General features: G+C 37.9%; 1 protein-coding gene across 1 annotated transcript in view; it reads left to right on the forward strand.

Moving 5' to 3' along the window:
- Positions 1–13,037, forward strand: part of LOC140163340 (uncharacterized) — a 104,609-nt gene that overhangs the window by 67,573 nt on the left and 23,999 nt on the right. The window contains exons 19-23 of the mRNA XM_072186738.1: positions 57–170; positions 4,758–4,868; positions 5,785–5,898; positions 9,611–9,721; positions 12,849–12,917. Of these exons, the coding sequence (XP_072042839.1) occupies positions 57–170; positions 4,758–4,868; positions 5,785–5,898; positions 9,611–9,721; positions 12,849–12,917 (519 nt within the window). The remainder of the gene's footprint in view (positions 1–56; positions 171–4,757; positions 4,869–5,784; positions 5,899–9,610; positions 9,722–12,848; positions 12,918–13,037) is intronic.

Genomic DNA, 13,037 nt, shown 5'->3' on the forward strand with positions numbered 1-13,037 from the left:
GATTTTGTTGCTCTTAGTGTAAATATGGGTATTTAATGTGTCATGTTTCGTTTCAGGTCCATGCTATCCTGGATTCTTTGCCTGTTCAGCAAGGGGACCATGCCTTCCAGAAACACTTCGTTGCGATTCATTAATTGATTGCAGAGATACAAATACAGATGAAATGGGATGTAAGTCTCTATTTATTTTCAAATAACAAATCCAATATACTTTATACATTTAAAATTACGGGTAACCGATATTCTAAAATAGGATGTAGATTTGATTGATGTGCGTGGGATTCAATTTTACTGAATAAATATTCAGTCTATGCCAACCCAGAGATGGTCCTACGATTTCGTGATATAATACATGTACATGGTCCGAGAAGGCATAAAGACAAACAACATGCGTATGAAATGGTCCAAAATCTATTGTTGAATTGAACAGGTTATGATATTGCGCTTTCGGCTAAACTTTATCGAATGTGGTACGTGTGTATATTATTGGCCGATATGTTCTATTGTAGATATAATCGTCTTCATCAATCAACATATTTTAAGATCACATTATGAAATACATAATTTATAGGAAAAAGGAAAAAATTGTTAGGCGACTAACAAAAAGTCATGCCACAAATTGTCTGTACACAATTTTCAGTGACAAAAAAGGTAATTTGAAGCATGAGTTTCTCATACATGTAACTTTCACAGTGAAAAGACATTGTTATCAATTAAGAGTAGAAAGTTGAAGCTCCAAATGAAAATTTCAACATATGATGACCTGAGACTTTTTTTTACAGTGCGCCCGGGGGGTGGGGTGGGGTGGGGGGGGGGGGGGCTAAATAGTAGTACAAAATGGAGGGGAATCTATGTACAATGGATGAATTTCGGGAAACGGGGGGTGCATCGGCTGAATCCAAAATTACTTATTGCCAATCAAATAACACTAGTACATGCTCACCGCCAATCACTAGCACTTCAGGTAAGTTAGGAGTGCAAGGATTGGATTCATAACTTTTTTAATGGAACCAAACATCATGTTGTTCATATCAGTTTCATTGCTTTCTATTAATTATGATCAAAATTATGCACACTCAACACCAAAAATGATAATTCGGTAAAACTGTGTTGGATCCCAAATTTCAAATTGCCCAGTTTAACATTTTATCATTTCTAATTTGTGACATTTCCTAACTACAGACTTTAACAATAAAAATTATACAATTGCAATTGGGATTTTACGAAGAAAAAATAAAAGAGATCATTGCAATAATGTTGGAATCAGTGACATCTTGGCTAACAGAAAAACTTTGCTTTTCACTTTGTTTCTTTCCTATTTTCTTCAAATCCTATGGCCGCTTTTACTTATTCGCCCGAGTTGGACCACTTTTTACCATGTTCACAAGTATCAAGTTTGAAAAGCGTTAAATGAACTTCCGTGCTTATCGTAGAAGATTTCACAAAAAGATGCTTTTTTTTCACTTAATTGACATTAGTAAATAAAGCGACATTTAAATTAAATCTTAAGAGCACCGACCAGGTGGTTCATGATTCTACTCAATTCTGGTACACAAACCCAGCAAACACAAAACGTTTTCGACATCATTCGCAAAAGGTTATAAAAGGTTGTCAGAGAATGTTTAAATGTCGGGTTATATAAAGGGTATATTAAGAGCATAAAACGTTTTCATAACCTTAAAAAACCTTTTTATGATAATCTACTACTCAGCAAACAAAAATGTTTTACAGAAAACGTTTATTTATCGGGTTATATAAAGGGTATAAAAACGTTTTAATAACATATTCCAAAAACATTCTTGAAAACTTGATACAAAACATTCTAAACAGAATGTTATTTTGGGGTTGAAAAAATATTTTGCAAAAATGTTTGCCCAAAATATTTTCAATAACGTTTTAAAAACGTTTTCATGACCTTACTAAACATGTTCTTCAGGACTGTTATTGAAAATAAAGACGAATTTCATAGTTCTAGTCCAATAAAACTGCACTTACTGTGGACGTTTCGGAATCTGTCAGATTCCTTTATCAACACTGATGTTGTTGTGACGACCTTCTGTGTACAACTCGTTGTTGCTTAGCAACTTGGTTGCCAGTTGGTTTCTTCAGGAGATCGTCAAATACGTGAGTTAGGTTGTATTGCCCCTCGTCTCTGTTCATGGTGGTGCCCTGCTGTCTGATTTTCACTGCCTCTTTAATCCATCGTTTGTATCTGACCCATTGTTGACTACACTGCCACCATTGGTTATGAAACCTCGAGATGGTTGGCGGACATTTTAGGTCCCATGGTTGGTAACTCCGTCCATCACGTGGTCAACTCGAAACAGTTGGCGGAGGAGTTGGTTAATGTAGTCATTGAAGAGGGAGACATTCTGAACTCGCACGATGTAGTCTCTCTTTTCACCTGTACCCCTATCCACAAAGTGTTGGAAATTGTTAGGGAGAGATTAGGTAAAGGTGCTTTGAAGGACTACAACAAGTTGCAAGGGTTCAGCCTAGCTGTTAATGATGTGGTAGAATTGCTGGACTTTATATTATCGACCACTTATTTTACCTTTAGAGACAAGATTTATAGGCAGCGATTTGGTGCGGCTATGGGCAGCCCTGTCTCTCCGCTAGCGGCCAATATTTATATGGAATTTTTGGAAGAGTCCGCTATTGCCACAGCCCCCCTCGCGTGTAAACCCAAGATGTGGAAACGCTACGTCGACGACATTCTTGAGGTTGTTAACAAGGACGCAGTACCACCGCTCACAGAACATCTTAATCAAATTGATGATACCAACTCCATCAAATTCACTTATGAGCAGGAAAAAGATGGAAAGATACCGTTCTTAGACACTTTGATAGTTAGACGCGACGATGGCACAATAAAGTTATTGGTATATCGGAAAGCCACCCACACCGACCAGTACCTTAATTTCAGCTCCCACCATCCGCTACACCAGAAATTGGGTGTTGTTCGTACGCTCCTAGATAGAAAAAATAAGATCATAACCGAAGATAAAGACAAGGAAGAAGAGGAAGTCACTATCAAAAATGCACTTAGTAACTGCGGCTATCCTTCATGGAGTTTTGAAAAAGTCAAACAACAGATGGATACACCAAAGCAGAAGAAGAAGGCAGTTAAGAAGGATGAAACTACCAAGTCTAAAGGCCTTGTCGTTATCACCTATGTAGAGGGCGTGTCGGAGCGTATCGCGAGAACTTTAAAGAGCTACAATATCTCTGCTGCCATGAAGCCCCATTGCACTTTAAGAAACATGCTCGTGCACCCTAAAGATAAAGGGACCCGCTCAACACCACAGAGGTTGTTTATTCCATCCCTTGCAAGAATTGCAATGAAACTTATGTCGGTGAGACGGGGAGGAAATTTGGTAAGCGTCTGGAAGAACATAGGGCAGAGGCAGATAAGGCGTGTGTTAACGTTCGTACCAGAGCAAACAGAAAAGCATCTCAATCAGCTACCAATAAATCAGCCATCACAGATCATGTTCTAGAAAAAGACCACATCATTGACTGGGAGGAGGCTAAGATTTTAGGCAAAGAGGCAGACAGATACAAACGATGGATTAAAGAGGCAGTGAAAATCAGACAGCAGGGCACCACCATGAACAGAGACGAGGGGCAATACAACCTAACTCACGTATTTGACGATCTCCTGAAGAAACCAACTGGCAACCAAGTTGCTAAGCAACAACGAGTTGTACACAGAAGGTCGTCACAACAACATCAGTGTTGATAAAGGAATCTGACAGATTCCGAAACGTCCACAGTAAGTGCAGTTTTATTGGACTAGAACTATGAAATTCGTCTTTGTTTTCATGACCTTTATATAACCCGACATTTAAATGGTACGTTAAAAGGTTTTGAAAAAAAAACCATTTTAAAAACATTTCTGTGTTTGCTGGGTTTAACATAATGTTATTTAAGTATTGACACAATATTTGGCAAAAATGTTTGCAAAAATAGTTTACTATAACATTTTTTGAAAACATTTAAAAATATTGTTGTAGCGTGTTTTCATACAAAACGTTTTAAAACGTTATCATGACCTTTATATATCCCGACATTTTAATGTTATTAAAACGTTTTTACCTAAACCAAAAGCCAAAATATAACTTATTTAAAACGTTTTTAAAACGTTTTTGTGTTTGCTGGGAAGACACGAAAATGGCCCAGGCTGTTTTAGGACTACTTTACACAATTGGCCATATCTTCGCTTTCAGACCACCGATTTGATTGAAACGAAGCTTATTCAGCTGTAGTAGCTGTATGAAAATACCTTGACGACCAAGTAAAATTAATACAATCAATAAGTAACATGTTTGCCTAATACCAGTTTCTAAATTGTATAAATTTTGTTTGTTGCAACCTGTATACATGTATTATTTGTATGAACAATTAAAATGCTTGCCCATTGTTACGATGTCAGTTGCATGTTTGTTACCTTGTTACCATTCTATAGTGTTATGATAAATATACTACTTCAGTGACCCAAGACAAGCGGTTTGTTATTTATGATAAGAAATAAGGTACCGCTAGGATGTACCTCGTTTCCTATCATATATACTGAACCGCTTGTCTTGAGTCACTGAAATTTCAGTGTAGTAATTGGATTCCTTGCCCCAATAATATGTATAACTTTTGTTACCAGTGTGTTATTATTTTTTGTGTAAAATTCATAAATATTCACAAATTTACCACAGTGGTGTAGTACCCCCTTAAAGTTTAACTCAATCATATTGCATGATTTAGGTCCATGTCGAGAGGAAGGCTATTTCCGGTGTGCCAACATACGATGTATTCCTCCTGACCTGATGTGTAACGGGGAAGATGATTGTGGCGATAACTCCGATGAGAGAAATTGTAAGAAGGTCGTCATGTCTTTCTTTGTTTTTGATAATCTCTTTCAAAAGATTTATGGACAATAAACCACACCTAGGCTACATGATGTTAGATGAACAAATTTTAATCTTTCCCCAGAGTAGGCCAGTGCACATAAACGTTAAAAAAACACAGTGCATCCGGCCGGATTCGAACCGATGACTTTCGTATTACTAGCACGACGCTCTAACCAACTGAGGTATAGAGGCACGTTGGAGAAAAGCGGAAGATATAAATATTAGGTATTAGGTTCGAATGAACACTGGACTACTCTGGGGAAAGATTAAAATTTGTTCATCCTAATAACCCAGAGAATTATAAAGTATAATAATTTTTCATACATGATGTTAGATTCGGAATTATGCCATTAATATATATTAATTTTGTTGAAATCTTGAATGAAGAGCTGTGCTTCTTCATATATGGAACGAGGGAGACTGAGAAATGATATATCACAGAGACACAATTATAAATAGTAAACCATGCGAAATTCGCATTTTGTACAATCAATTTTAATTTGTTTTCAGTTTGTTCTCGGCCATAATTTCTATGATTTGCAGGGTGTTCGGGTCATGATTTCTAAGATTATTCAAGCATTATTTAGGGAGTAATCGAGAAATTATTCAGGGGTAACGAAAATGTCGACAATGAACCGATGACGATACGTATAATCCTGAAAATAATTGTTGTGCTTATGATATTGTGAAAAGTTTAACTCATTTATTTTCAATTTAGGCCCAACCACGCCAACGGTTACGATAGAACCAACCACTACAGGTACGTAGCTATTTCCAAATATTTGTTACGTTTTCGTCCTGCTGTAGAGGTCTAATTCTAATGACTGCTAATCACAATTCCTCACTCAGCGTGACCTTAAACTATATCTCTTCCCTAGCAGGTGTTTGCGATAACGGTTACTTTGCCTGTTCATATAATGGATCATGCATAGAAGATATATATGTGTGTGATGGCATTCCAGATTGCATGGGATCAGCTCTAGATGAAATAGATTGTGAGTATTAATATCGACGCAAAACTGTGACAAACGAACCAAACCCACTGTTTACAAAATGCAGTATGATTTCATTGACCTGATGACCTTTTGGCTTATTGAAAGATGTACAAGTGACCTTTTCGGTAAATCCCATAAGGTTTTGTGAGTACATCTGAGATGACGTCATTTGACGTCACGCCGATCTGCGCCGATGCGCACGGATTATTCCCACTTGGTCCAATCCCATTTGGTCCAATCCCACTTAGTCCAATCCCATTTGGTCCATTCCCACTTGGTCCATTCCCACTTGGTCCAGTTCCCACTTGGTCCAATCCCATTTGGTCCAATCCCACTAGGGCCATGTCCCACTTGGTCCATGTCCCACTAGGGCCATGTCCCACTAGGTCCATGTCCCACTAAGGCCATGTCCCACTAAGGCCATGTCCAACTAGGTCCATGTCCCACTAAGGCCATGTCCCACTAGGGCCATGTCCCACTAGGGCCATGTCCCACTAGGGCCATGTCCCATAAGGGCCATGTCCCACTAGGTCCATGTCCCACTAGGGCCATGTCCCACTAGGGCCATGTCCCACTAGGGCCATGTCCCACTAGGGCCATGTCCCACTAGGTCCATGTCCCACTAGGGCCATGTCCCACTAGGTCCATGTCCCACTAGGTCCATGTCCCACTAGGGTCATGTCCCACTAAGGCCATGTCCCATTCGGACCAATACATAGGCCTATGTGTACTTGAAAAGATGACAAGATTTAGAAGAACAGAAAGGAAAAAGGAGATAAGAAAGAAAGAAAAGGTGGAATAAGGCTGATGAAGGGGGAGAAGAATAGACAGGGGAAAATTTGGCAGAAATTTGTGCAAGAGGGGGCAAAGAGTTTGGCCCACTTATATATTTTGCTTATGTTATCATCCAAAAGTTTGTTTCTTTCTTTCTTTGTGTGTTGCAGGGTTCAGTTTTTGCCAGCAAAAACATGTTTTGCCGGTGAAGTGGCAAAACCCTCATTTTTGCCCGGTTTAAACCGGCAAAACTGGCAAAAACTCACTATAGTCACTCAAATATGAAAACGTAACATAGAAAGCTCATAAACAGTATAACACAAAACTTTTAATGAATCATTCAACAACACTATTTTTTTTTTTTTTTTTTCCTAGGTTTTTGAATTTGATAAATGCCACATTTCTGTTAAATGCAAAACGCATGCCTTTAATTTCTTAATAATATTTATGTTACTTATAATTATAAAATCTGGCCTTGTTACACTCAGAAAATTATTTTTGCAACTTAATAATTTGTTTTGAGATGAAAAACACTGATCTATAAATCACCTTTTTAGTGTTTGCTATTTTTGCCTTCAAAACAGTTCTTGCCAAGCGGTTAAAACCGCCATTAAAACCGGGAATCTAGCTCAGACATGTCAGATAAAAAGTTACACTTTCGGAGAGTACAATAATATTTTTTATCCAAGAAGGTCTAAATTAAAAAACAAACCTCTAAGGGACACTCAACTTTAGAAGTGATGGGTATGTGCCTCGGCAAAATTGGGAAATTTTCTATCCGATGACGTCCGGGGATGACGTGACAATGTGTTTTTCAAAAATTGTGTACCCAATGACCCTTTTTTTTCAAAATGTTGTACCAAATGACCACCTTTAGATTTTTTTATAACAATCCCATTTTTTAAACAACATAAGGCCCCTACTTCCCGACTCCGGTAGGCACATACCTGTCCCTTTTAAGATATCAACCTCCCCAGAATAATTACAAAGATACCACTTTTTCATGTAAACTGTTCAAAATAACCCACAAAAGCATTCCTTTTCTTGGATAATTCAAATGAACTTCATGTAGTGTACACTACATGTAATATACTGTTGTGATATTTAGCCAAACCATAGATAGTGAGAAACAAAAAATTAATTTCTTTTGCCATCAGTAAAATGACCAAATAGAATCAATCAAGAAGAAATATTTATAATATAAAATTAATGAAGACATACAAAATTACTTGAAATTCAATTTATATACATGACACAAAGAAGTATAGAGTGAGAGAAAACATGGCCTAAGTGAGGACATGGCCCTAGTGGGCAATGACTTAAGTGGGACATGGCCCTAGTGGGACATGGACCTAGTGGGACATGGACCTAGTGGGACATGGCCCTAGTGGGACATGGACCTAGTGGGACATGGCCCTAGTGGGACATGGCCCTAGTGGGACATGGCCCTAGTGGGACATGGACCTAGTGGGACATGGCCCTAGTGGGACATGGACCTAGTGGGACATGGCCCTAGTGGGACATGGCCCTAGTGGGACATGGCCCTAGTGGGACATGGCCCTAGTGGGACATGGCCTAAGTGGGACATGGCGTAAGTGGGACATGGCCTAAGTGGGACATGGCCCTAGTGGGAATGACCTAAGTGGGAAATGGGCTAAGTGGGACATGGACTAAGTGGGACATGGCCTAACTGGAACTGGACCAAGTGAGATTTGGACCAAATGGGATTGGCCTAAGTGGGATTGGACCAAATGGGATTGGACCAAGTGGGAATTGCCCGATGCGCACATCGTTTATCGCACAATCGTTTCTGCGCATAACAAGTCAAATGACGACATAGCAGGTGTACTCGCAAAGGTCTATGGGATTTACCGAATAGGTCAATTGTATCTTTGGGCGATTTACAAGTTAAGTCGCATTTTGCTTCTTCTTTGTATACTTTTGTCTGAGTAAACATTAATAAAATATGATCAATCATGCCATCGTTGTCATCGCAAAGAGTCGATTGAACAGCAAACATGTATTTAAGCATAAAACATGTACCAATCGCAACAATATAACGTAATAATAAAGGGTTCACAAAAAATAACTCCCCCCTTAAAATGACAAAACATTTCTTTGCATAACTTGACATACATTTCGTTGATTTGACAATTTTTGAAACCTGTGAATAAAGGAATCATTTTCCTATCCTCCCAAAGTTCTTTAAAAATAATCAAATTTTCCAAAAAAGATGCTTGCAGAAAAGGTTGTACTTTTCCAAAAAATCCTATACATGTAATGTATATACAAAAACATTCTCGATATCAATGTTTTGATCGATTTAATGGTGTTTTTGTTTTCTTTAGTTTTTATGTATACGATAACCCAGTCACCCATGCAATCATCTTGCAGTATAACACATTCATTGACATGTACGGGGTATTTCTAGAAGGTTTTATTGAGCCGGTGTTTCAAAAATGGTAAAATCAATTTAGGATTTTTGTTTTGGTAAAAAAAAGTCACATTGCACTTTTCAACATCCCATACATGTAATGTACAAAACTTTCTCGATATCAATGTTATGATTTATTTAATTGTTTTGTTTTCTTCACATTTCTGTCTCTGATCCCTTAGTCACCAATGCAACCATCATGTAGTGCAAAATAATGATTCGTTGCAGCTAATTTTGACATAAATGAGGATGTTGAAAAGTGCAACCTTTTCTGAAAGCATCATTTTTGACAAATGTGATTATTTTTGGCCAAAACAAAAAGATTTTTAGAAGAAAAAACTTCGGGAGGGTAGAAAAACAACTCCTTTATTCACAGGTTTTTAAATTGTTCAAATCAACGAAATGTATGTCAAGTTATGCAAAGAAATGTTTTGTAATTTTAGGGGGGAGTTATTTTTTGTGAACCCTTTATAACTCATTATGTATATACTTTTACTAAACAAGGTGCATGTCCAAAAGAAGGCGATCTCCGGTGTCCTAACGCACGATGTATTGCTCCTGAACTATTCTGTAATGGGATAGATGAATGTGGCGACAACTCAGATGAGGCAAATTGTAAGCTCATTGTATTTGTATCTCTACGTGATATCTCAATAAAAATAGGCACTGCGGATTGGAGAACTTAACTCCGGCAGTAAAATTTAAACTTTCTTAAATATTGAAAAACATGTGTCTTCCTTAAAATTTGTGCAAAAATCATCAACATCGTTCAAGTTTCACTGATATAATTAGGATTGTACAAATAGATTCATTTTTGGACCATTCTAATTGGGCAATACACATTAACAATTTCAAAACAGTATATAAGATGAATAAAGAATTTAACTTTAACACTACATTTTCGCTTAGCTACGTTATTTAATCTATTCCTATTCAATTTCTAATAGTGTTTAATCTATAACTCGATAATATATTTCCACCAGATATTCTACGTAACATATTATCGATTTTACGCAATAAGCATTCAGTTGAACTTAAACACTACTGGCAATATAATGGGATAGATTAAATAACGTAGATATGTTACATCAAATATTCAACGTCGAATACTCGGAGTCTGTAGCGGCCTTAAATATGGCTAGGCATTTATAGTTAGAGGTTAATAACTGCGCATCGGTGATTTGGAGGGCATTGTGAAAAATCTAGACATGTTGCCTTTGGAACCGAGGAATATCCCGAGGGGCGCAGCCCCGAGGGATATTCCGAGGTCCAAAGCAAAATGTTTAGATTTTTCACAATGCCCGACATATAACCGATGCAAAGTTATTAGCCTGTTATTAACCTCATTCATAACCGTCACTTTGATCTTTTAACTTTACAAAATAACACAAATTTTTCCTCAAAAGTTTGTAAAAGTAAACAATTTTTACATCTTCCCTTTCCCCAAATCGATCAGGCTAAAACAAAACGACCAATAACAAAAGTGCGTATCAGCATCTGTGCAAATATGGTAGCGCGCAATCCAAATACGGCAGCCAGCGCGCGCGCAGTTCGTTGGACGCACAATACGGCGCACGCAGAAGTCAATTGTGTGCGACATTGGAACAACTACGCATTTTGCGGTCAATTGTGAGATATTAATGACCTCGATTTGCGTTCGCGTTTTCACAAATAATAAAATATGATTGGATCGCACGCATCGCGTTTATTAATGAGGTTATGAATATAAATTATATAATAGCTCATTATGTCTAAATGCGATTGTGTATCTTATCTTTTAAACTGAATTTAATACCAGAGTAACATTCGACTTTACTCAATCTAGTATGGATGGCGGAAACCTTCAAAATACGCCTAAGAATACGCCTAAGAATACGCCTAACCTTAGACGTCTAAGATGCAATCTTAGACGTCTAAGATGCATTCTTAGGCGTCTAAGATGCAATCTTAGGCGTCTAAGATGCAATCTTAGGCGTCTAAGAAATTCGCGGTAGACTTAAATCAACGAATCACAGGACCAGAAATCCCAAACAACCAATCATCTTAGGCGTATTCAATTATTGACCAATGAAATCTTAGACGCCTAAGATTTTACACGCCTAAGAATTCTTACACGTCTAAGATTGATATTTTAGTGATGGACGGTATCACCAATGCGATTTTCTCTGAGGACTTGCAGCAAAATTGATTAATTGGTTTGAATTTATTTTCGTTGGTTTGGTGTGCTGTTTTGGTGTGGCTAGTAGTAGTCAGGTATGAATGTTGATGAGCATGATGACGGCGACGACGACGACGACGATGATGATATGATGATGATGATGATGATGATGATGATGATGATGATGATGATGATGATGATGATGATGATGATTATGATGATGATGAAAATTAATACACAAACAACAAAGAGGAACAAACATGCCTAGCATATATTTATATACCTCCATGATTCTATTTTTAACATAGAAAATTTGACCTCTTGTCTTCTTGCACTTTGCAGACTGAAATTATGCATATCTGATCTCTTCAATTATAAAAGACCTTGGCCCGGGGGCATTGGCGAAAATATGTCACACGCTGTTCGAATTATAAAGACATAGTTGGTTGACCTTATAATGTGTGTGCAGTAATAACTTGACCTCTGAACGTATTGGATATAAACGCATCATACCCTACACCGTCAGGTTAACTTTCTTGTTGAATGGAGGTATCGAGGTCTCTTATCTGTGTATTTTGGCTCAGTCATAGCATACGTGTTAAGAAAAAACATACATGAAAAGTGAGCAGGGTGACACCATAGACACGTGCTCTTTGTTTAAACATTACAAGTAACATGAGTGGCAAACATTAATGTTTCATATTACTTGCAACCCCCTCCCCCCAATCAATGTTGGAGCCAATACTAGTCCGTTCCTATCTCAGTATAAAAACAACATTGACTGGATGGGTGCGGGGGGGGGGGGGGTGAAAATTTCATACTAAATTTAATCCCTCATCACTGCCATCATCATCACCACCACGACTCTAATAATCATCTGACATCATTTGTATTATCCATCATCATCATCATCATCATCATCATCATCATCATCATCATCATCATCATCATCATCATCATCATCATCAACAACAACAACAACAACAACAACAACAACACCATCATCATCATCATCATCATCATTATCATCATCATTTACACTATAGCCCCACCTGAATTGTCAAAAATTGGCTGAAAAGAACAAAACAATGGGCCATTGTGCCGAAAGGTGGGAGAACATGTACCCTATCCCTCTCCCACCCCATCACCCCTTTCTCTTTGGGATTGACGCGGGTGGCTATGGAGAGAAAAGGAGTTTATTAAAAACACACCACCCAGCCATTGTTCGAAATATTCTCTAACGCACAGCGTCCGTTGTACGTTTTGATCGAATTTGCGATACCGTCCATCACTAGTCACGGTCAAATGGTCAATCTAAGACGTGTAAGAATTCTTAGGCGTGTAAAATCTTAGGCGTCTAAGATTTCATTGGTCAATAATTGAATACGCCTAAGATGATTGGTTGTTTGGGATTTCTAGTCCTGTGATTCGTTGATTTAAGTCTACCGCGAATTTCTTAGACGCCTAAGATTGCATCTTAGACGCCTAAGAATGCATCTTAGACGTCTAAGATTGCATCTTAGACGTCTAAGGTTAGGCGTATTCTTAGGCGTATTTTGAAGGTTTCCGCCATCCATAATCTAGGTCCGACAACGCCCATGGTTTCGACAGCGCTACCAAGTACCACAGAGGTGTTCATGTCAACTGACGCAGGTAATTTAAAGCTTAAAAAAATACTTACAATGTCTTTATTTAATAATTTCACGAAGTTTGTGTTCACCTCCTTGTAAAGTGTTCACATCTGTTTTTTTTTCTTTTTCATTTTCTTTCTTT

The sequence above is a fragment of the Amphiura filiformis genome, chromosome 10 (genome assembly GCF_039555335.1).
Source record: "Amphiura filiformis chromosome 10, Afil_fr2py, whole genome shotgun sequence".
In the NCBI taxonomy this organism is placed as follows: Eukaryota; Metazoa; Echinodermata; class Ophiuroidea; order Amphilepidida; family Amphiuridae; genus Amphiura; species Amphiura filiformis.